This window comes from Perognathus longimembris, chromosome 18 (genome assembly GCF_023159225.1).
Source record: "Perognathus longimembris pacificus isolate PPM17 chromosome 18, ASM2315922v1, whole genome shotgun sequence".
Taxonomy (NCBI): Eukaryota; Metazoa; Chordata; class Mammalia; order Rodentia; family Heteromyidae; genus Perognathus; species Perognathus longimembris.
Window position 1 is genome coordinate 3,331,718 of NC_063178.1, and position 25,289 is coordinate 3,357,006.

General features: G+C 50.2%; 1 protein-coding gene across 1 annotated transcript in view; it reads left to right on the forward strand.

Annotated features, from left to right (window-relative positions):
* Positions 1 to 25,050, forward strand: part of Chrm3 (cholinergic receptor muscarinic 3) — a 127,994-nt gene extending 102,944 nt beyond the window's left edge. Inside the window, 5 exon segments of the mRNA XM_048367757.1 lie at positions 23,242 to 23,407; positions 23,409 to 23,441; positions 23,443 to 24,615; positions 24,617 to 24,823; positions 24,825 to 25,050. Coding sequence (XP_048223714.1) covers positions 23,261 to 23,407; positions 23,409 to 23,441; positions 23,443 to 24,615; positions 24,617 to 24,823; positions 24,825 to 25,034 — 1,770 coding nt within the window. The 5' untranslated portion in view covers positions 23,242 to 23,260 and the 3' untranslated portion in view covers positions 25,035 to 25,050.
* The last annotated feature ends 239 nt before the right edge of the window (positions 25,051 to 25,289 follow it).

Sequence of the window (25,289 nt, forward strand, 5' to 3'; positions counted from 1 at the left end):
GCGGCTGGAAAGCCCGGAAGAACCGAGATCCACGGCTCCCCTCCCAGACTCACTCCAATGGCCTAAACGCCTCCCGCGAGGCCACGCCTCCCAGTGCCGCCCCCCCTTGGGACTGAACTTCTAATACAGGAGACTGGGGGCGGGGGGCCGGGCATTTAAGACCCAGACTGTAGCAGTCTTTTTTGTCTTATCTTCTGGCGAGGGCAGGAAAAACCCTAGAAAGAAAAGCATGAGAATCTGTGTACCGTGTCACTCTCTAAGGAGCTATTCCATACCTTACTGTGATTATAAAGGTGATGTACAACAGGATTGCAATTAGGCCTTGAACTCAGAGCCGAGGTGCTGATCCCTGACCCTTTGTGCTCAAGGCTGGCGCTCTGCCACTTTGAGCTGCAGCTCCGTTTCCAGCTTTTTGGTAGCTAATGGGAGATAAGAGTCTCTCAGACGTTCCTGCCTTGGCCGTCTTTGAGCCTCTGTGGTCATAGGTCAGCCTCCTGCGTAGCATGACAGGTGTGAGCGACCGAGGCTCAGCTAAATAGCCATGTTCTTAGGGGCCAGGACTCCTTTAATATCGCTGTGGACGTTGTGCTGTCCTCAGCGGTGGCTAGAACGTGGTTTAAAGGAAGCATTGCTGCCATCTACTGCCTGCCTGCTGGGATTCTGCTCCTGTTTCGTAAATCCAGCAGAGGAAAAGGCTAGTTTGCTTCCATTTCAGGATGGAAGGTTCTAGAAGGAAGACTCACAAGTCAGGCCCACTGAGTCCATCTGCACGATATCAAGATCGCGGGAGATGGGTAGATATTCAGGAGTATGAGGTTGCGGCGGCGGATGGTTTTCCACGCACCCTCCCTGCCTGTGGCTTACCCGCCAACCCACGAGACAGAGGCTGCCCTTCAGCTCCGGTGACTCCTGTGCCTATCTACACGGAGCCTCTCCAAGGGGTGTCAGGAATTCTTTGTTAGCCTACCCTTGTTTCATAAAAAGTGACATCGCGGGCAAAGGGGCAGCTTGTCAGATTTGACAGCGCAGCCCATGAGACCCTGTCATCATCTGTCATTCTAGCCCTGGGCCTGTTCACCCGTCTGGAAACTTCTGGAGTCCTTTCCAATCTGGTGTGGTTGATGATTCACTTGTGATATACAAAGGGCAGGTGTAAGGGCCGGCCACTTTCTGCCAAGCCCTCGATTCTGTTCTTTGAACCAGGATGCAAGCGGTACCCCGTGTCCCCGGTAGAGATTTTCCTCTAACAAAGATCATGAAGTCACGTGCCCAAGCCTACAACTCAAGCCCCCTGTCGCTGCCCCCGCAAACATCGATGAGCCCTCGGGGAGTGATGCGTTTATGAGAATTTGCTCATAAAACCAGAGAGTACGAGCAACCTTCCAGTCGCCGTATTTTTTGTCAGTGTTTTTCAAGCATCCCAGAACTATCAGCAAATGCTTTCAATCCACGGCATACAAAACACTTCCAAAACTATAAAGTAAAAAAAACAAAAACCTTAAAATTGAAGAAAGTTTACTCTTGCATTATTCCCGTAAGATCCTTGCGTGAATCCTAATCCTTTGGCTTGCATCTTTGCTTTTAAAGAAATTAATATATTCTGTTGGGATTTTTTTTCCGTTCTAATCATATTTGCCTTTTGTTTCTTGGTGTTCAAATAATTTTTTTTTTATTTTTTGCTTTCATGTGATTTTTCTTCTTTCCCTTCCTTGGGATTCCATCTTTATAATTTAGTTTCTTGTTTGTTTCTCTTTGGACAAGAAAAATACTCAGGACTGAAACAATCTCTCGATAAAACTTTGATCTTATACTGTGAGTTTTGGGGTGTGTGTGTGTGTGTGTGTGTTCTATTTCAGTGTGTTTTTTCTCTTGGCAGTGGTGTTTTTAGATGCTTGTATAGTAAGATTTTTTTAATCACTTTATTGGAAATACCTGGCTTTGAAAAGTCTGTTTAGCAGCAAATTATATTGTAAAGTATATTTTTAAAAAGTTCTCTGAAACCAACCTGTTAAAATGTTAAAATGACTTTTTTCTGGTTTCTTTTCCAGATTCCACCCCCCACCCCAAGGCCAACAGTGTACTGATGGCATTTAAAATGCAAATTTCTGGCCTATTGTAGATAATTACTTTTATTGTTAAATGAAAATATTAATTTTCCCTTCAAATGTATCTCTGAATGTCACTGTTATAAAACATTACCGTTTCTGTGGAATGTAATTGTTTTTCAATTTGAAAGACAAAAAGTACACTCTTCTATTGCCTCTGTTTCTTTGTTAAAACCTGAGATGGCTCCTTATCCAGATTTCAAATTTTTAACCTTCAGTGCCAGGCCTCCTTGATCTCCATATTCTCTGCCCCTTCCTCTATGCAAAGGCTCAATAAAAATCATCATCTATAAAATTAGATTCATTTGAAAGGAAAAGATAGAGTGGAAGTAATTACATCTTGCTTCCAAACCAGAAAACACACACACACACACACACACACACACACGCACACACACACACACTTAATTTTGGAGTTGATTCAAGTGACCTTTGTTACCATCTTTTTTTAGTATAAAGTATTAGAACTAAATCTTGAGGGATGTGGAATAAGAGAAAAGCAAGAATCTGATCTGATTTCCGTAAAGTTCTGACCTCCAACCATCTTAGCAAAGCTGCTAATGGTTCTGCGTTTCAGTTTAGAGGCTAGAGCTACGTAACTGTGACAGAGTGAATGGAACACGCTATTAAAGGTTTGATACGTGGTGTGAAATCTAAAAGATACCTGGTTAAGGTAAATTTACTCTTCTTTGGGGTCTCCAAGACCATTTGAGACACACACTTGTGGCTCACAGTCAACCCTCTGAATTCAAGCCCCAGGAGTGGCATGTGTGTGTACATATGTGTGTATGTGTATATATGTATATGTGTATGTATATATGTGTATATACATGTGCATGTATACATGTATGCGCATATACATGTCTATGTATATAAATAATTTACTTTTATATTATTGACTTATATATTATATATATATTAAATATATGTAGGCAGTTTATTTAGATCATAGCGTATAAAAGCATATTAATATAAGGTTATGAGAAGGGATTTTGGACAGATGCATGGAGATAGGTACTATAAATGTTCTGAAATTCAGCCAGGTAAAATCAGCAAATACAAAACCATTCATCGTGTCATTGATTTCCTATGAATATTGAAGAGAAAACCAAAATAATGAGAAGCCCACAGAGATGAGCGGCACATTAATTCTGACTCCTAAGTATAATGAATTAAATCTTCCCAGGCTATTCCCTGTCTTCCATGGGCTTTCAACTCCTCCCGGTGCTCTAGACGCTGAAACTCTAAAAGGTCAGCAGTGCACTGATTAAACAGAGCTGGAAGCCAAGACTCCGGTCCTGTGGGCTTTCTGCATCCCACCAGTAAGGAGCAGAGACGCTTCTGGCATTCATACTGTCCAAGATTGACCCGTGAGAGCTCACCAATCATTTCCAACCAGACAGCTTGCTTTTCCCCCATGCTTTCCACTTCTCTCACACTTCACCATCCCTGCGGCAGAGCTGGGCCCTAACAGCCACCTACCCTGGGCATCATTTGAAATGCATGCTGTGCTCCAGCTGGGAAGTCAGTGGTTTCGGATGACCTAAGACAGTCATTCTCTGGGTCCCCTCGAGAATATGTTCCTTGATATATGAATCTTTTTGTTGATGACAGCTGGAAATTTCTTCGTCATCACCTGTGGGTCCAAAGGTTAAAAAAAAAAAACAACTAAAGAAAAAGTCATTCCACTTGAAGAATTTTACTAGTAATCATCAGCTGGTCCCATATTAGACACTCTCTGAGACGCCAGTGGTTTGCGAGCATTCAATAGCATCTGCTTTCTAGGGGCAGGGACCCATAAGGAGGGAATTGGGCAAGTGTTCACTGCAGGCTGTGTCTGTGCTTTACCTCTCTGCAAAGTTTTCTACAATTTTTTCCTTAGAAACAAAAATAAGACCAGTGTCAAAGTGTTTGCTTTTCCTGTGCTCTATTTAACCTGCAGGTGACTTACAGAAGACATGATTCATAGACCGCCTGGGTTTAAAAACAAAAAAAATGGGAAAGGAAAAATCATGTGTCTTTCCAAAATACCTGCCGTCTTTTCTTTCATGCCTAAGGAATCCTAACCGCCATGCAACACAGGCTCTCTGCCATTATTATTTCCAAGGGGGGTGGGGAATTACTTCCAACGTCTTTACCCATCTGTTCATCCCAAATCACCATAGCTACTAGGAATTCGGGAAATATTTTTCACATGTGAAAATGAGGACATTTTCCTTTAAACACTAGCAGGTTTCCATTTAAAAGCTTCATACTGAATGACTCAAAAGAGTTCACCTAAGTCATTCATTGCTTCATTTTAGAAGGTGCACTGCTCAGAATCAAGAGGGAAGGCTCTTCCCTCCGTTCACTGCCTAGCAGACATCACTCCATTCATAACTCCTCCGGTGTCCAGCAGGGCCTCATTAGGCACTTGCTTCTGCTAATGCCCTCCGCTCCCAGCTTTGCAAACTGAACGACGTTGTATTGATCCAGATGCCTTAAGCATTTCAGACAATCTTCGTCGTATGCCACCAGTCACGTTAGCCATGCCAGCTTACGCGTCAATGACTAGAATCCCGGCGGCCAATCTTGTGCCTTCCAGTACGCCATTTGTAACTGTCAAAAGAACCATGTGTCGTCACCACGCGTGCCCCAAACCATTTATCAGATTTGAGGCGGGGGGCAAAAAGATACAGGAGACTGTTTAGCCTAGAAGTGGACAGCTTTTTTTGATTAACAGCTGCGTTGTGAAACCCATCCAGACACTTCGTAACTCAACCTCGCACATATTTTCATTAACGCTCTGGTGGATTACAGTTCCCCAAAGCACTCCTCCATCCATCAGACGAGAATTCCCTCTGCCACTCACGGGCAGGGCACACTAAAGCGAGACAGGTGCACACGCGACAAAGCAGTAGAGCGTGTCAACCTAGCCAACAGGAATGACTGTTACTAGTGAGTGTTTTCACTCGGGCTCACACACACACACACACACACACACACACACACAGATTTAGTTAACAGATTATCATCTTTCCATAAGTTGACTAATGGGCAAGAGTCAAGGAGCATCTTTTTGTATTGTCCTGGCACACTGTGACTAGAACTTTGTCCAAAGTTCATTGCTTTTTAGAATGTTTAAAGATATCGAAAAGCTGGCCTAATCCTAGTGAGTATGCATAAGCCTACCTCCTTAGAGTCAGTAATGAGCATTGTGCTATGTTTCCATCCATCTGCCCCTACTAAGCCGTTGTGTCTGCTGAATGCATTTCGGGACTCGTCCCAGGCATCTGTACATTTCCCCTTAATCTGACTACCCATGCAGCTATGTTTTTGTTTCCTGTGTATTTTAGCAGTTTCCAGGAAGAGATTATTTCAGATGATCCTAAATGTCCTAGCCTACTCAGAGTTGTAGCTCACTTTGTACTTGTTTCTACAAAGATCTAGTGCCTTCCTTCCACTTCCGGCTTCCTCTCCTGGTCCTCTGAGCCTGGGGTGGTTTGTCCTTACATCTGTGCCCCCCCCCCATTTCCATCCCTTCCCTTTCCCCCAAACTGGCTCACTGTGGACGCCCCAAAGCCCTGGGCTGTGCAGCCCCTAGAAGCCACAGAAGGCCGCATGTAATGAGAGTGGACAGGGTCCCTAGCATAGCATCCGGCACAAGGGTGGCTCTTGATAAGCACTGTCAGGATGAGACAGGTAAGGATGGGGAAGAAGAGAGAGGAAGTGGCCAGGAGGTCAAGAGGGCAGGACACCAACAGCTAGGAGAGTCTAGAAGGCATTGTAGGAGAGGTACCATCCAGTAGGGGTGAGACGTTGTAAAGAAGGTTGGTAAAACTCACCTTTCAAAGCAATTTGCTTTTACTGTTATTGTCAAGGTGATGTACAGGGGGAACCACAGTTACATACGCCAGGTAATGAGTACATTTCTTTTTGGACAGTGTCACCTCTTTCTTCATTTTCTCCTCCCAGTTTTCCCCTCCCGGCCCCCACCCCGCCAGGTTGCAGAGTTCATTTTCAGTACAGTGTCTAGTGAGTAACACTCATGCGTTTGTTCACCCTTTGTCCCTTCACTTCTGTTTTTTTTGTTTTTGTTTTGTTTTTGTTGCCAGTCGTGGGGCGTGGACTCGGGGCCTGAGCACCGTCCCTGGCTTCATTTTGTTCAAGGCTAGCACTCTGCCGCTTGAGCCACAGCGCCGCTTCCGGCTTTTTTCTACATACGTGGTGCTGAGGAATCGAACCCAGGGCTTCGTGTATATGAGGCAAGCGCTCTACTGCTAGGTCACACTCCCAGCCCTGGCCCTACACTTCTTTGCTCTCCCTTGGCCTCTCCAAAACAGATAAACGCACATACAAGACAAAATGTACGGAAATCAAGAACAGCAACAAAGGAGACACAAAAAAAATTTTAAAGCAAAATAATAACCAAAAAAATAAAAGCCTCTTGTTTCCATTTGGCAAAACTCATCTTAACAGAAAATCCCAACCAAGACTCCAAATAAACATGCTGTTTCTGAACATTAGTGGGAATGAACCTCTTGCTTAAGTAAAAATAGATATAGACAGTGAGCATGTATGTCCCCTGTACTAGGAACTTGATTGGAAAAGACTTACAAAAACCAGCCGCATCCAAAAGCTTAAAATGTCAGTGATTTTTTTTTTATAGTAAGCTGTTTAAGAGACTTAAAATTCAGCAAGGAGCCATGAAGGATGGCAAGTTTGAAGCAAAAAGGAAATTGTGCTAAAGCAAAACACAGACAAATGACTTCCAGTCATTTATCCCATTGTTCATACGGAAGAGGAGAATATCTCAAATACACACCCCACAGGAAAGAGTCAGAATATAGTTATTTTTATGGTTCCATTTGGAGCCAGAAACTATCATGTCAAGTCATTTAAACTGGGGTCCCTTTCCTAAGTTGATTTATGATAGTCCAACTGAGAGGTAAACTGTTTGCTTCTTAAAGTTTCATATGTTAAGGAATTTTTTAATACATGAAATAATCAAAAAGTGTATGTATAAAATAAAAATCAAGATAAAATGAAGCATCTTGCAATTTGTCTAATGATCTCACAGAGGTGTCCGGAAACAACTAGAATGCACCTTGTGTTCCTGTTTAGATCATGTGAAGTTCCGGGGCTGTCACCTGAAGTACCTTTGTCTCACCTTATCTGAGACCTGGAAAGGAGTTAGACGATTACAAGGAGTGAAGGCTCAGCTCGGCTTTCTCGTTTAGCCAGACGCAAAGGTTAAAATAATGAATATGTCAGCCAACAAGGGTTGCTGCCACTCCCCACAGATCTCCAAGCACGGCTTGACATGGCTGCTCGGATACCTTATTTCCTCCTCTAACATGATCTGAACTTGCACTGGACATTATCTAATGTCTTGCCTCAAAAAAATGCTAGCAGTTGGCTGTTCTATATAATAACTAAAATAGTCCTTTAGTAAAGCAGTTGTAAATACCTAGGCAGTATAGCAATTTTACAACCCGTTCTGGGCTACACCTTAATTCTTATTAATCACCGAAGAGCAAGACGACGCCAAGTTGATCCACATAATGATTTACCGGGTCATTCTATTTAATAGACAGCAAGAAGGCTTCCACAATCGAATTCATTGATGGCTTTGCAACCTTGTGATTTCACAGTATTGCACAACCAAGGACACCGTTCTTCAATCACACACATGAACGCATTTGTTCCTAAGTGCACACTGTGTCGTCCCTTTCCCTGGCCACCCTTCCCTCTCAGCTTTTAGTGTCACTTGCGTCGAGTCCTAGGCAGGTTATTGGTGTGCGGTCTGCGTCTGTGTTCCGAAGGGAGATGGAGAAGGTGGGTCGTTTCCACGCGCGTTGCGCTGTCAACCGTCCTCAAGCCTTCGGTGTGCCTGACTCCTGGCTGTGCCCGGAGCTTTGCAGCTTTCAGCTCCACCGTGGCCCTAGGACAATGAGAGCAAGCTGAGAATCGGTTCCTTCCCTGAGCGTTCGCCCCAAAGAACTCATAGCGCACAGCCAGCCTTGTGAGGCTGGAACATAGTTATTAAGCACCGCTCTTGCACCCCGAGCTCAGGCAGCCCTGGACCGACGGCTTCCTTAGTAGAAGTTAAGTCTTTACGTTGTAGGATCCGTACAGGGGAGCAGGTACCCGGGGCTTGGCTCCCTCCCACCTCCCCACCCCCAGCCGCAGACCCGGCCCCCGGAGCCCTGCATTCCTAACCAATGCTGTAGTCATTGACTCTACTTGGTCAGTATTATTTCTTCTCTGCTTCAGTCTTCATTTGCTTCAACCGAACTCCTATCGGTGGGGCTGCATCGACACTTCTTGTTCTGCCTGTTCCACGTGGGGGGGTTTGGTAAGCACTCATTGATCGGCTGCTCCTGGTTTGATGATTAGGGTACCCAAGGTTTTAGGCAGCAGGAGAGAAGGGCAGAGCCTGCTGGGAGTGAGGCCTTAGAGAGATGGGGGGGGCGGGGGGGGGGACGGGTCCACCGTCCTGGGAACCGTCCTTTGCGCTTATGACTTCTATTGCCGTGCGTTTGTTTCCCTGGAGTTTCGGGACTGTTCTCCGGTCCTCAGCTCTGCACCCCGGCTGGGTACGTAAAGCTAAGTGAGAGGAGGAAACACAGACCGGCCCGCCGCTGTCTCTCGAGGTCACGTGGTCACACGCATGGGTGCCCCCGAGTGGGACCCCAGGGGGCCCCTGAGGCCGCCCCCCCTCCCCACCAGGTAGGCTACGGTCCTCCTCCTCCTCAGTGGCAGTGCCCCGCGGGAACGCGGGACAGGGCGACCTTGTCAGTTTCCTGTGGAGGCCTTCACTGAGGCCCTGCGATGAGGACGAGGACTGTTTGCAGAGTGTCCGCCACCGTGGGCCAGGCACCCGACACCACCGTCCCTTCCCCTCCCCTCCCCTCCCCTCCCCTCCCCTCCCCTCCCTTCCCTGCCGGCCCCGCAGGACAGAGGAGCAATTCACACGCAGAGCCCATCCGCTGACCAGGTGAACAGGAGCAGAGGTTGGCAGGTTGGTTTTTATCGTTCCTGATGCTCTCTGTGTTGCATTCATTCATTCATTCATTCATCCAGTGCCCCTAGCCCCCGTCCTCCAGGTTAGAAACCTCGGGAGGGACGGCGGGGACCGACGGGGTTTTACTCTCTTCTCGCCTCCCATGACAGGCATTCGTTTTTGCCCAAGGCGTGGCTGAAGCTCCCTTTGCTCCAAGGGAGCAGGGGTGAAGCCCGAGGCGCCGCGTAGCCTCCCACCCGAGGGCTGCCTTCTCCCCACGCTACCTCCTTCCCCTTCCCCACGCTACCTCCTTCCCCTTCCCCACCCTACCGTGGGGCAATCTGAGCTCTGCAGGCCCTCACGCTGGCTGAACGACAGGTCCAGGTTAACTTGTGTGTTTGGAGACGAGTCAGTAGAGTGTGACTGGGCTGCAAATTTCCTGTAAGTCAGAAGGTAGGACCTGAGTCATGCTTCTGTTTTAATTTTTTAGTTGTTTGCTTCTGTTTTAATTTTTTAGTTGCTTGTTTTGTGTTGTGTCCTGGGCACTGCCCCTTAGCTTTTTCTGCTCAGGGCCGGTGCTTTACCACCTGAGCCACAGCTCCACCATTTTTTGGCTTTTTGCTGGCTAACTGGAGCTAAGAATTCCGCATGTTTTCCATGCCCGATTTGGCTTTGAACCGCCGTCCTCAGATCTCAGCCTCCTGAGTAGCGAGGATGTCAGGCGTGAGCACCAGTGACCAGGTGGCCACTCTGTAGCTTGAGGTTGCTTAGATTTCGCCTCTGAAACACAGGGTGAGGAGCTGACGTGTCCCCATGTGACCTTGTAGCTCACACTGTCTGTGGCAGATCATGAGCCAGTTCTCCCTGGCACACATCTAGGCCAGAAAGAACAGCTATCACCTGAGAGCGACCCACCATGTGTACAATGGCCCAAAGTCAGCTTCCCAGAGGAGCAATCAAAGCAAAACCATCTATCCAAAGCTACTGAGAAATGGCACCATGGACACAAATTCTTCCCCAAGGTAGCGACCCCCCCTCCCCAACGCCTTGTTCATCTGCCATCTACTTTTATAAAGAAAGACCAAATAATGGTAAACATTATACTTGTGAAAATGTCCAAATAGCAGCGGGAAGTGTAAAAATCAGAATATAACATTCCGGCAGCCCGCGGTTAGGCTAGAATGTAGAATATTTTTAGCATCGTGGGTATGTTTTTTTCAAGTAATATACATGCTGCGATCGATGTCATGAACAGACTTCAAAAATCAGCAGGCTCTGAATTCCTCAGAGCACAAAGCCACCTGCACAAAACAGTGTTTTCCGCAAAGTGCCTCTTGCTCCGCTTAAAGGTTTTCCAGAGAAACTCCCCAGTTTACTTTCTTTCCTTTCTATAAACTTGTGTCTCATGCAGAAGCAGGAGATAGTTGTCTCATGGTGAATTTCTCCCGTACAAGAAGGACTCGGTAAGCAGAGCCCTCCCCGGCTGTCCTCCCTGTGGGACTTGTTACTTAGCACATCCAGGACAGAAAGGGAATTCCACCCTGGACATGATCGAGGGAAGCTGCTCTCTGTATGTATGTCACACACACACCACACACACCACACACACACACACACGCACGCACACACACACACACACACGCACACACGCACGCACGCGCACCCCACTAACAGGCTTGCTGTGTCCCAGGAAACTTTACATACGAATCCTGAAGATAGAATTCCATATGCTTAATGTGTGTCATAAAATGTTCTCCTTTTGGTTCTACTCTCATCCTTTTCTATAAAAAGCACAAAATCCTTCTCTCAGCTCAGAGGCCTTTCAAAATAAGATGATGGCCCATCGGATTTGGTCCATCCCCAAGCCCCTCGTAGACAGAATCCAAGAAAAATTCAGACCTACCCGAATCAGGCCTCTTGCCGATGGTGGTGGCTATGCCTTAAGTCAGTTTTGTGTGGACACCTTCCGTTTTCAAGTTGTGGCTCTTCTTTTTTCTTTTTTTTGCCAGTCCTGGGCCTTGGACTCAGGGCCTGAGCACTGTCCCTGGCTTCTTTTTTGCTCAAGGCTAGCACTCTGCCACTTGAGCCACAGCGCCACTTCTGGCCATTTTCTGTATATGTGGTGCTGGGGAATTGAACCCAGGGCCTCATGTATACGAGGCAAGCACTCTTGCCACTAAGCCATATCCCCAGCCCCTGTGGCTCTTCTTGTCTGACTTAATGTGTTGGAGGAGTTGAGCCATAATCTGTCATAATTAACAGGGAGTCGACATTTTTTTTTTTTTTGGCCAGTCCTGGGCCTTGGACTCAGGGCCTGAGCACTGTCCCTGGCTTCTTCCCGCTCAAGGCTAGCACTCTGCCACTTGAGCCACAGCGCCGCTTCTGGCCGTTTTCTGTATATGTGGTGCTGGGGAATCGAACCTAGGGCCTCGTATATCCGAGGCAGGCACTGTTGCCACTAGGCTATATCCCCAGCCCCGGGAGTCGACATTTTTAACATGCTACTTCTTATGGTTTTTCCTGTTTTTTTTTTCCTTGCAAAACAATACACGAAAGGATTAAACAACAGCAAATTTTTGCTCCATGTCTCCCCTGTCACGAAACCAGGGCGCTTCGTACCACCCAGCCCCCGCCCCAGCTCTGCTCCTTGAAGGGAGGTTCACAAAGTGTCCTGAGAGGAGTAGATGTCACCTCCAACCCATGATTCCATCTTAGTCCTTGGATTGCAAAGACAGGGACGAGGAAACGCTTTGTTTCCAGACTTTCTTGCTGGGAACATGCCGTGTAGCTCCCCTTGGGAGTGACTTTTTTTCTGTTTCCAACCTTTCTCCAACCTCAGTACTTTTTGCCCCTCTGCTAGGAATTATTGGCTCTTCCCGCATGGTTCGGTGATTCATTGTTCAGGGGATGCAAGCCACATCCTTGACAGAGATCTCATTTCTAAATGTTAAAATAGTGTTAATCACTTACTGTTGACACACCTCTGCCTGCAGGGGTGTGAAGCCAGCTGGGGTAGTGTCAGCAGAAGGGGACACTGGTGCTGTTGGTGAGGTAGCTCGAGGAACACAAGGCAAGGCAGGCAGCTGGAAGCCGGCCCTGACGGGGACTTGCACAGGCGTTCGGATCAGAGCCAGGTGGTACATCAGCCACGGCTCAGGCTCTCCCACAGCCCAGCTCTGTCTCATCTGTGAACATGGGGGAAAGCCAGGACCTCCATGAGTCCATCTCGGTTCGGCTTGAGGGACAGGCACCAAGCCACCTGGCAACTGTGCCCGGTCGCACCTCGGCGTCTCTGGGAGAGATAGCACCGTGAACCGGCTCTGGTCAGTTTACCACAGAGGCAAACATTAAGGCCAGGCAGCTAGAGGGAGTTTTGCTGCCAGGGGGACTCTGGTTATAGGGTATGCTGTTTCTAGATGGGTTAAGCGTGTTGGTCGTGCCAAGCTTCAGTTCATGGGAGAGTTTGCTCCGCAGTCACCGCCCAGCCCTGGCTTTGATTCGCTGAGCTTGCAAAGCAGGCTTGGCACCAAGTCAGCTGCTTATTGAAGCACCGTCGGGAGAAGACGCACGCGGCATTTCTCGTTCGCTTTCTCGGAGCTGCCGTGGGGATCTTGGACACAGAGACCAAGTGCAAAGCGCCTGGAACGTCACCGCATTCGAAAGGGTTTTCTGGCAATGAAGCAAACTGGAGGTATGAATGCTAGCGTTCGCTCTCCCTGCCTCCTCGCTCTCAAACCCAGACTCACACCCAGACAGAAGGAAAGTGCTGAATAGAAACAGGCCACCCCTGCACCCGAAGGAAGTGAGGACCGCTTGCTAAAGCTGCCACCAACTGGCCTAAGGAGAGAAAAGGGGAAGGGGAATGAAGTGTGAGAAAATGCGAAATAAAAAGGAAGCCAGCGCCACACAGACATCTTGAAGTTGCTTGTTTCCAGCCAGGGTTCCTGCCTACCTTCCTAGCAACTCAGGAAACTGAGATCTGAGGATGGTGGTTGGAAACCAGCCCAAGCAGTCAAGTTCATGAGACGCTTATCTTCAACTAACCAACAACAACAACTCCAAAAGTGGAGCTGTGACTCAAATAGTAGAGTACTATCCTTGAGCAAAAAATGCTAGGAGATGGCACCCAGGCCCTGAGTTCAAGCCCCAGTAACACACACACACACACACACACACACACACACACACACACACACAATTTTTCTAGTTATTTTGCCTTTACCATGCTACCTGTTTGTCCAAGTTAAGACGTAAGGTGCTTACTAGTAGGTTTTAAATACTACTCTTCCTTTTAGAAAGCTGCAATGGGACCCAATGGTTTTAGATCTCAGTGAGCGCAGAGTCAAAGTGAGCAAAGCCAAGAAGTAACAGTGGGAAATGATTACCTGTCGCAGACTTGGACAGCATGGAAGCTCCTGAAGTAAAGGGGCTGACGCATATTCACATGCGGAAGTGCCCGGCGGGGGGTGTGTCCCTGAGCACACCTGGTTAAGGAGTGCATGCCTGTGGTCACTGCCCAAGAAGGAAAGATGGTGGCACACCCTGGGCCATGCTGTCGCGGAAGATCTGCCGCCTGACGTGGGGAGACAGCCAGGAAGAAGGGGGCATGAGCCGTGATGGACAGGGGTTCCCGAAGAAAGACAGGCGGCTACGTTCGAGCCTTACGCAAGCACTGACGTCCCTCCCGGAGCTACCTCCAAGCCTCCCACCGTGGGAGTCCATGTTGATTCTCCAGGAGGTCAGGTGGAAGACATAGGACAGTCATCTAATGGTGGGTCCCAAACTTGACATCTCGAAGGAATCATCTAGAAGGCTTTTTAAAGCACACATTGCAGGCATGGAGATGTGGCTCACATAGGAGAGGTCTTGTGTAGTAAGCTCGAGACTCTAATTGCTGAGAATAGGGGAGGGAAGGGAAGAGGAGAGAAGGGAAGGGAAGAGGAGAGAAGAAGGGAAGGGAGGAGAGGGGAGGAAGACGGATTGCTGAACCCTATCCTCCGGGCCTCACATGTAGGAATTCTAAAGGATAGTTGGGGGTAATTGGTGCTAGGATTGCAGGGACACACTTGGGAACTCACTGGTGTATATCGTGACCTAATTAAATGGGCTGGCTTCTGGGTGGTTATTTGGGATCATTCTTATACCCCAAGAGCAACGTCACGACATGATTTTATGCTACAAACTCTCGGTGTATTGTTAGCAGCAGATGGGTTTGTTTGGTGACAACTTTGGCACCAAACAGGGGCTTTCTGTCATGCAAACGTCAGCATCCTAGTGTGTTTTAATTAAACAGAGGGCACACCTGCTTGGGCTTCACATGTCAAAGCCACCAATCCTTTGTGAGCTCAACAGGGCACCTGCCGTGCCTTTCCCTGGGGGTCACCATGATGAGGCCTAACAGACCATTCTGCTGGAAGGGAGTGACCCTCAAATTAGGCAGGTAACTGAGTGAGTGGTGTTCATGTTGTGTTTTCTGTCCTGCAGACTTTTCACTGACTTTTCCCTGAGCTGCGGAAAGGAAGGGCTCGTGAAAATGTTCTCAAAACTATCCTGAAATGGTCTGGTAGCTATTCCTAAGTGATCAATCGAGTTCTGCAGACAAACTTAGTACCCCATCATCGTCTTATATCTGTATGTTATTTCAAGTCAGCCCAAGTCGCACGCTGGTGGTATTTTTTTATAAAGCAAGGAAGCTGGGAGGGAGTCCTGGTGCTTGCTGGGGTGGGCTGAGCTTTGAATACATTTCTCTCTCATACCCAATCCCTGGTGCTAGGAGGAAGGTCAACACTGAGCTAAAGTGGAAGGAAGGGGGGCTATGGACCAGGCCAGCTGGGAAAGAGTCCTCAAGGGAAAAACAGAAGTGATATTCCTTTTGGTCATGTGTACTGAGGGTTTTTCCCAATCCTGATGGATATGTATTCTAATTTAAAATATCACAGGGAAGAAAAAAAATAGATGTTTCCATGGAGACGTCTTTCTCGGTCTTATTATCCTATCTTATTTACATATTTCCTGGCACCAGTGTGAACGTCATCTTTCTAGGCCTCTTCTCTCTTCAGTGGTCCTGGGTGGTGACACATCTGGGCCGAGGTTTGCTTTAAGTAAATAGGGTCACCGTGGCCAGGGAGGTCCGCCGGTATCCGCCCGCCTGCAGTCGCGGCAAATCTCACAGCATTTCCATCGGCGTGTACCTCCCATCTCTCATGACGAATGTTAGTGGGCCAGGGCTCAAATTCCTCCAGGAACCCGCCTGTATGCTAACGGGGTTCCAGCCGGGCCCCGGTGAGCCTCACTGGGCTTTGTGTGAGCTACCTGGTGCCTAATGACATAGAGAACAACCACTTAGGACCATCCCCTTGACACGTGTGATTTTTATCCGGGGGAACTCTTCTTTGTTATTCTTTATCGTGCTCAGGAAACCTGACACCCCTCCCAGGTGGGTTGCTTGTCCTAATTGACTCTGTGTCCTCATCCATCAATGGGCGTAGATGTCACAAGTCACTAACGCCGCCTGGGCCGACAGGTGTGCAACAAGACCGGCTCACCTGCAAAGGAATCCACTCTTCCCTCTCCTCTCTCTACCTTTTTTTTTAATGTGATAAATACATCAATGATGCACAGTGGGAACTTGTGAGTTCTCAAACGATTTTAAAAGTTAATTAAGCCTTTAGAAACCTAATTTGTTGGGACACATTACACAGCCTTGGCACCGACAGCCCTCTCGGCTTGCATCTGCTTGTTGAGATTTTGTGTTTAAGGCTCTCATTACCTTTAGTTTCCAGATATACACATCCTTAGAGTTTTTAGTTACATATGGAATTTTTTTAAACTTCAAGTCTCTCAACCGTAACTAGATCATCTCGATTTTTATTACAATCAGGAGAGAAGTCGCCATGAAGCTAATAAAACTAAAACCTCAAGTCCCCTTACAGAGACTCCTGAGGAAAAGGCAGGAGATGGCATTTATAGGCATCATTTTTTACCTTCGTTTTCTTAAAGGGCCGACAGCCAAAGGATATAAGCTTCTACAAAGTCTGTACCTGCCCCTGGTAGGAATATTTTGAAGTATGAAGTACATAAGTTTTATTAAAGGGCTTTTCTTTCTGAACCCATTTTTATAGCTGAAAGTTGATCCTTGAGCTGAGGAGGCAGGTGGGGGGGGGGGGGGGAGACGGAGTGGATAGATGCTCACTGGAGACAAAGGCATTCAAACACCAGGTCAATGATGGCGGAACGGAGGAGAGACCGGATGATCCGGCCGCGGCCCTCCTTCCTTCCATCCCGTGATCGCCGTTGATGCCCTCGCCCAGAAGCCAGGATGCCTCGTGACTGATTGGCTCCTGGAACCATAAAGTTTGCACCGGTGTCTCCCGCTCCCGGACGTGGCCATTTGCGTGGGTCGCAGGAAGGGCTATGGCTTCCTGTAGCAGGTAGAGCCTGACTCCATTCTGTTCTTAGCTCTCCCCATCGCGTGTGCTCCCCGGTTCCTACAGGCTAAGCCAGAGGGAAAAAGCACCCGTTCCTTGTGTCCAACAGCCAGCTGGAGGGGGCTGGTGACGACACGGAGAAGGGCTTCCGGGAGGGATTTCCACACATCACAATGCTGCTACTTCTCCCCTCTCTGCCCCGCACGCCTGTGTCCTCAGACATTGGACGCTGAGCGTGCTCTCTGCTTTACAGGGTTACAGTAGAAGGTTCGGTCTAGTGAGGAGAGATGCCGCCTATTGAGCAGCACACAGTAGGTACCCAGTGTGTGGTGGGCACTGCCAGGGGCTGGCAGAGTCAAATAGAACAGTTTAACAGTATGCACCGCCCAGTGGTGCAGCCTCGAGTACTCCGTGCTGTACAGGACCCAACATCATAAACGCTCCAGAACTGCACGAACCGAGGCGCTGGCAACGGCAAAGGTCATGCCTTCCTAGAAGACTGGCTACCGCTGCAGCCCTTCACTCTGCGCTGCGTTGGATGCTTGTCATCTTTTCGCGGGATGCAGCTATTCGTGTATTTGCGCGGGTAGAGAGACCTTACATCCTAGCCACGGAAGGCTGGACTTTCGATGTAATATCCCAGGAAAGAGAAAGATGAGAATTAGATGGTGAAGTCGCCTGCCCAGGGGAGTCAGGTACACACGGACGGTTTGTGCCTCCTTACTGCCTGCCTGTCCTCCGTATCGCCTCTCACCCCCCGTGGCCCCGAGAGCTGTGGTGAGCACTAGACCTTTACCAGGGCAAGGGACCCTCTATGTCAAGAGCATTGGGAGTCTGTGTCACATGGTTTGCAGTTTGATGGGGACACTGAAAATAAAGCCAGCTATGGTCATACCACCTTGAACACACCAAATCTCATCTAAACATAAAGCCAGACACCAAACTTCAACATTCAGTCTGCTATTATTTTTCTATTCTTCCTCCTCCTCCTCCTCCTCCTCCACCTCTTCTTCTTCCTCCTCCTCCTCTTCTTCTTCTTCTTCTTCTTCTTCTTCTTCTTCTTCTTCTTCTTCTTCTTCTTCTCCTCCTCCTCCTCCTCCTCCTCCTCCTCCTCCCCCTCCTCCCTCTCCTCCTCTTCCTCCCTCCTCCTCCTCCTCCCTCCTCCTCTTCTTCCCTCCTTCTTCTCCTCCTCCCTCCTCCTCTTCCTCCTCTCTCCTCCTCCTCCTTCTTTTTGGTTTATAGACACACACACACACACACACACGATTTCTTCTTTTTCTATCTGAATAACTCCACTTGTAGTGATTTCATACTTTGGGTATTTAATGTTTTTCAGTCGTATTTATCTCGTGTTTCGAATAAGGATCCACGCTGTTTGTTCTGACTAGTTGAACATTATTCCTTTGTCTCTTTGTTTTTAATCCCATAGAGGCCAGGCCTTGTGGCGATATGAGCTCCAGTTTCTACTTCGTGTCAGGAAATCCTTCTTTTCTGATATTTAGTTGCACAGACAGTGCCAGAATACGCATGTTATTATTATTTTATGCCTGATTCTCACGGCTTTCTGAACTCGGCTCCTTTCTTACAAGTAGTCTTTTCAACGAATAGCAACATCTCCTGTATATCAGACGTCATGAATTTCATCGACTGACTTCTGATTTCATCAAAATCTGCAGATCCCCTGGGAGTCTGGGGTTTTTAAGTCAAAATGGTCGTCCAAGCTCCTGATCTATCCCTTGCCTTGTCCGAGTCCGCCGGCGGGTGCTCACGTGTTTGGTTCTCAATCCAGCTGTGAGATGTGGGAAGCAGCACCTGCGGCCCGGGGGCCTTCGCTCCCCGTGAAAACGCTCATCGCGCGAGAGCAAGGACTGGCTTGAAGGCAGCCGGGATTTGTGTTGGCCCCGAGGGTGCCGAGTTCTGCAACCTTTTATTTAAAGGAGATGTGGGCACACGCAGTGTCTCCTGTGTGCCGCTCATCAGGGAAATTCAATTTTTTTGCCAACAACATAATGTGCCAGCTATTGAACTCTGGACAATCCCTCTTGCTGGTTTTGGTTCCTTGGAACATAAGTGAGGCAGGAGGAGGAAGAGGAGGAAGAGGAGGAGGAGGAGGAGGAGGAGGAGGGGAGAATGTGGGGGTCGTTTAGGAACAAATTTTCGGGGTCCGTTTGGCTTGGTTCACCCCCGAACTCTGCCCCTCGTGAGCTGCGTGATGGTGTCCCGAACTCTGAACCTCTCTGTGGCTCTGATTTTTCTCATTTGGCAGTTAAATGACACACTGAACTCACAGCCTCGTCCTGGCTTCCCACGTGTGCACACAAAAAACCAGTGCCTACGCGTTGTGCGCGCATTCCCGCACGGGAAAGCTTAAGGACGCGCCTCTTTTCGGGACAGACTTTGGGAGAACCTATTCACCGGCCTAGCAGATACTTACTTGCTAGGTAAAATGGCGGCCCGTGTGAGCTCTGGGCCAGGGAGCGGGCAGCAAGGGGAACAGGCTGCGTCTCCGCTTTCTGAACGAGGGGTTGTGGGACTTCTCCGCTCGCGCTGCTCGGCCGCAGGTCAGGTGGAGCCGGCCCGGCCGTGGGCCTTGAGGCTGCACCGACAGTGAGCCCCGGACCGGGGACGAGTCTTAACATCAGCGGGCGCGTTGAGTTCTTCCCGCTCCTCACAGAAGTCGCCGTGGTCCTCCCCGCATAGAGTTTCCAAGGATGAAATGAGTGCACAGGGGAAGATTCTCCAGAGAAAGATCTGGATGCTACCGGAACTTGTAACGCGAGCGTGGTGGTGTGTGTCTGTGGTCCCCGGCTAGCCTGCGGCGGGCTCTCTCTTCTGCACTGGAACTTATCTTGGTCAGAAATGGGTTTGTCCTCAGATGGTTGAGGGAATACTGCAGTTTTCCTTGCCTTATTTGCCCCTCCAAGAAAAAAATAAGTGGAGAGTACTAACCAAGCCGTATACATCCAGTATTGACCCTGTAATAAGCCTTTTGTCTATTGAGAAGATCTGTTTTGTTGCGGGGTGGGGGGGAGGTTCCGGGACTTGAACCCAGGGCTTGGACACTGTCCCTAAGCTTCTTTTTCTCAAGGCTAGCATTTTAACCACTGGAGCCACAGCACCACTTCTTTCTGATGTTGAAAAAGAACTCTTCAGCCAGGTGCCCATGGCTCAGGCCTATAAACCTAATTATTCAGGAGGCTGAAATCTGAGGATCATGGTTCAAAGCCAGCCTGGGCAGGAAAGTCCGTGAGACTCTTCAAAAACAAAACCACTCGGCAAAAGCAGAAGTTGTGCTGTGGCCCAAGTGCCTTGCCCTGAGTTGAAGTCCCAAGATCAGCAAAATGAAAGAACTATTCAGGTTTGGTTTGCACACCCAGTGCATTTCCTCTAGAAAAGCTAGTACGTTGCCAGCTTGGAAAGTGTCCTGGCAGATTGTCTCTCTAGTTAGCTTTGTTTTTTAAGATAAAAGCACGGTTACAAATTCAATGCGCGTCCTGTAGGACATCAAGAAAAGTGGGGGAAGGGTGGGTGGGTGAGAAGGAGGGAGGGGGCTGACGTTGATCAACGTGGAGTATGCATAAACTGCTTGGCTGAATGGCGACTCCTTTGTGCAACTACTCGAAGGATAATAACGCGGTTGGTTTTCCTGATTTGTGGTAGCTAGCACTAGCCTATAATAAGTCTATAAGTAAAACACACCGGGCGGGTGTGCAAGTTGTTACAAAAGTATTAACTGAAATATAGCGAAGTCAAAGCCCAGCAAAATAAACACCAGAATGCAGGTGCTTGCAAGAGACAGGGTGGAACCAAAAAGGAAAGGGGTAGAAAAATAATCGGGGGGCGGGGGGGGGCGTGGAAAGCGGAGGAGAATGCAGTGAGACCGTTACATCCGCCGCTTTCTACAAGGACAGCCCCTTTGTTACGACTATTTAAAGCTCATTTGAAACTTGTTTAAATTTAAAAAAAAAAGAATAGCAGGCCCTTTCATCCAAGGCTAACCAGCATAAGCCGGACTGAAGGGAGACATTCCCAAAACCACACTGGTATTGTCAGCTGGCGGAAGCGCTTGGGAAAGGCAGGGCCGGACAGAGCCCAGAGCGTCGGCGTCTTAAGAACAAGCTTTCTCCTTCTGAAATGAGAACGTTTCCCCCCCACCCACCCACCCACCCCCCCCCACCCACCCACCCCCCCCACCCCCCCCCCCCCCGCCGCCAGTTTTGGCGTTCGGACACGTGTTGTTCCGCAGCTGAAGCAGCTGCACCATATTAGGTAAGGTCTCCCGTCCTTGCAGATCCCCGCTGCGCCATTTGAATCGTAGGCTCGAGTGAGCACGCCACCGAGTTCCCGGGGTTTGAGCCCCTTTGGAGACATGGTTGAAGGCGATGCTTTGATATTCCCCGACAGGGCGGGGCCGGGCCGGGCCGGGCCGCACGACTGGGCTGAGCGGCCCCGTCACTGGCTGGGGCACCGGCTAGGCCTAGGGGGTTCTCTGAGTCTACCTCACCCCCTGGTGGCCCCATGTGGCATTCCCACATTTCCCACGTCCCCCCCCCCCCCGCCCCACCAAGATGGCCTGTTGAATCCCATCAGGAATTTATGACACAAAACAGACCCTTTTCAAAGACAGATTTCCCCACCCCCCACCCCCCAAAAGATAAAAAGTCCTGTAAATGGTGTACGCGAGATTCCAAATAAGGAATAAGGAATAAGGAATAAGGAAGAAGCTCTAGGTAGCTGGACTTTTAGAGCACTTCCGTCCAGCCTTCGAAGCTCACCGAAAGCCCTCGCTTTGCTGACGCCTAGTCCATGATTAGGAGGATGAGGGCAAATTTCCCATCGCTACTGTTCAATTTCTCTTAATCTCAGTACGTTCAAATTATTTGCGTTTTTCACGTGTTGTTGTTGTTGTTTTATAATGTTGTACAGTCTTCTTCCCCCCCCCCTCCTTTTTTTTTTTCTAAATGTTTGCAGTCCTGGGGACAGAAGCTAGGGCCTCACACTTGGTAAGCAAGCATTCGGCGACTGAGCAGCTTCCCCGTCCCATCTTCCTAAACATTAATTTTAAAATGTGCAACTGCCTGCTTCTCCGGTGTGCACAGTGGACTCTGCCGTATAGAAAACAGATGTACATGTATAGGATCGCGATTATGTCCAGAAAGATGTCTGTCTGGCTGTATGTATGTATGTATGTAACACAGAAGTTCAGTGAAACCATGTTGTCCTTGTAGGTAGCACACATTTAATTCCAACTTGGGGGGTGTGGTATTTATTCAGTATTTATTTACTTGAGAATCAAAGACTTCCTGGGCCGTGGCGGAAGGAGACGGCGCGCGGTAGACAGAGTAACAGCGGCCACGTCACTGGTGCAGCTCGGTCGATCGCTTTTCCTCTCTAGGTCCTGCATTGATTCTTGCGTTCGAAGCTTGGCAGATTGATTGTATAGACGTTCCAAAACGTGGTGAAGCGAAACCTAGCAAGGGGTTTGGAAAATAGATAGACGCTCACCTGACGTGGACGGCCAGATCTGATGTGCGTGTGCGTGTGCGTGTGCGTGTGCGTTGCAGTGGGTGCGTGGGTGTGCGGTATGCACCTGTGTGCAGGCATCGTGGTGTGTGTGCGTGTGTACACGCACGCACGCACATGGGGGTGTTATACAGCTGTAACTAATCCCCACGAGGAACGGGGCCCGCCTCCCAGCATCCATGAGTGCTGAGAAGCGCCCGTGTCCCCAGGCGCCGGTGGCTCACGCCGGTCATCCTAGCTACTGGGGGGGGGGGGGGGAGGGGTGGCCGCTGAGATGTGAGGATCACGGTTCGAAGCCGGCTGGGGCAGGAAAGTCCTGAGACTCTGATCTCCAATGAACCACCAAAAAGCCAGAAGTGGAGCTGTGGTTCAAGTGGCAGAGCGCTAGCCTTGAGACCCTGAATTCGAACCCCGGGATGGACACAAAAGTGTCTTTGATGCTCACGTGCCCTGTGTGCACGGCGGAGCCCCTACCGCCCAGCGCCTGATGGGAAAGGGCTTTGCTGCGGACCCCAGAGGAGAGCCCTTCCCTTAGCCCTTCGGTTCCTATTCACCCAGCACCTTGCCACACCATCCCAGCAAAGGAGAAGGAAACGTAGCTAGAGCACCCGGGGAATTTTTTTTTTTTTTTTTTTTTGGCAATGAGCAAATAAAACTCCTCAGAGAGTGGAACATCCCCAAAAAACAACGCATGCTCTTTTCAGTCCATGTCGGGACTAGACAGTGTGAGCTGGCCGACGCGTGTTTGCTCGCCTGCTTCAACTGGAGTTTGCTCGTTCCTGTGAGGCTTCCTGTGGAGAATGCCCGAGGCCTCGTAAAAGACGGGGGGTCCCGGCGCTGGAGATGCGTGTGAATCGAGCCCATTTTCCAAGTAGCACGAGGAAGTTGAAGGTGCTGTCTCGTTGAGTATCGGCATGACATGGGATCTATTTAGAAATGCGGGGAAAGGTACCGTTTCGCAGGCCACCAGCTGGATCACACCGTCTTCAACAACTCCAGCTCTGCTTGTCCTAGATGCTCTGCCCTTCAAACAAGTGAATGACCTTGATCCCGCGGGGGCTTCTTTTGAGGTCCAGCCACCAGGGTGGGGTTCCCGTGTGTCTTTAAATGTCTGTGATGAAAAGATAATATCGAACGAAAGGCACCCATGACGCTAACTCTGTCCTCTCTCTCTCTCTCTGTCCCTCTCTCGTTTCTGCAGACTATGTCACAGCGTCACAATGACTTTGCACAGTAACAGTTCAGCCTCGCCTTTGTTTCCCAACTCTTCCTGGATACTCAGCCCCCCCGACGCAGGGCTGCCAGCGGGGACGGTGCCCCCCCTGGGCAGCTACAACGCGTCTCGGGCACCCGAGGACCTCTCCTCTCCCCAACGGCACCGCGGCGGACCCTCTGGGAGGCCCACACCGTCTGGCAAGTCGTCTTCATCGCCTTGCTCACCGGCTTCCTGGCCCTGGTCACCATTATCGGCAACATCCTGGTTATCGTGGCGTTTAAGGTCAACAAACAGCTGAAGACCGTCAACAACTACTTCCTCCTCAGCCTGGCCTGCGCCGACCTGATCATCGGGGTCATTTCCATGAACCTGTTCACCACCTACATCATCATGAACCGCTGGGCCCTGGGCAACCTGGCCTGCGACCTGTGGCTGTCCATCGACTACGTCGCCAGCAACGCCTCCGTCATGAACCTCCTGGTCATCAGCTTTGACCGCTACTTCTCCATCACCAGGCCCCTCACCTACCGAGCCAAACGGACAACCAAACGAGCCGGGGTGATGATCGGGCTGGCCTGGGTGGTCTCCTTCGTCCTGTGGGCCCCCGCCATCTTGTTCTGGCAGTACTTGGTGGGGAAGAGAACGGTGCCCCCCGGGGAGTGTTTCATCCAGTTCCTCAGCGAGCCGACCATCACCTTCGGGACCGCGATCGCCGCCTTTTATATGCCGGTCACCATCATGACGATCTTATACTGGAGGATCTACAAGGAGACCGAGAAGCGCACCAAGGAGCTGGCCGGGCTGCAGGCCTCGGGGACGGAGGCGGAGGCCGAGAGCTTCGTCCACCCCGCGGGCAGCTCCCGGAGCTGCAGCAGCTACGACCTGCAGCAGCAGAGCCTGCGGCGCGCGGGCGGGAGGAGGAAGCACGGCCGCTGCCGCCTCTGGTTCGCCGGCAGGAGCTGGAAGCCCAGCGCCGAGCAGATGGAGCAGGACCACAGCAGCAGCGACAGCTGGAACAACAACGACGCGGCCGCCTCCCTGGAGAACTCGGCCTCCTCCGACGAGGAGGACCTCGGCTCCGAGACCAGGGCCATCTACTCCATCGTGCTCAAGCTCCCCGGGCACAGCGCCGTCCTCAACTCCGCCAAGCTCCCCTCCTCCGACGGCCTGCGGGTCCCCGACGAGGAGCCGGGGGCGGGCGACCTGGGGAGGCGCGCCAGCGAGCTCCAGGCCCAGACGGGCCCGGGCGACGGCGGCGGCTTCCCCGAGGGCTTCGCCAAGCTGCCCGTCCAGCTCGAGTCCGCCGTGGGCGCGGACAAGGCCTCCGAGGCCAACTCCTCGGTGGGCAGAGCCCCGGCCCCCGCTCCCTCTGTCCCTCAAGGAGGCCACGCTGGCCAAGAGATTCGCGCTCAAGACCCGGAGTCAGATCACCAAGAGGAAGAGGATGTCGCTCATCAAGGAGAAGAAGGCGGCCCAGACCCTGAGCGCCATCCTGCTGGCCTTCATCGTCACCTGGACGCCCTACAACATCATGGTCCTGGTGAACACCTTCTGCGACAGCTGCATCCCCCAAGACCTATTGGAATCTGGGCTACTGGCTGTGCTACATCAACAGCACGGTGAACCCCGTGTGCTACGCCCTGTGCAACAAGACCTTCCGGACCACCTTCAAGATGCTCCTGCTGTGCCGGTGCGACCAGAGGAAGCGGCGCAAGCAGCAGTACCAGCAGAGACAGTCCGTGCTCCTCCACCGGCGCGCGCCCCAGCAGGCCTTGTAGGGCGGGACCGCGGCCCGCGCCGGGCCAGCCACGGGGCTCCGGGCGGGGGAAGGGGCGTCGCCCGCCGTCCTCCCCCACGCGGGGGCGTCGCTCCCCGCCGCCCACATTGGGAAAGAAGTTGCCTGTTTACGGATGCGCTGCATAAAGCAGTTTTAATATTTTTTTTTCTAAAAAAAAAAAAGTCAAATACCAATGGAGGGCGAGACAGGAGGCGGAGGCGGGGGGCGGACTGCTGGATATAAAGGGATTTGTTCT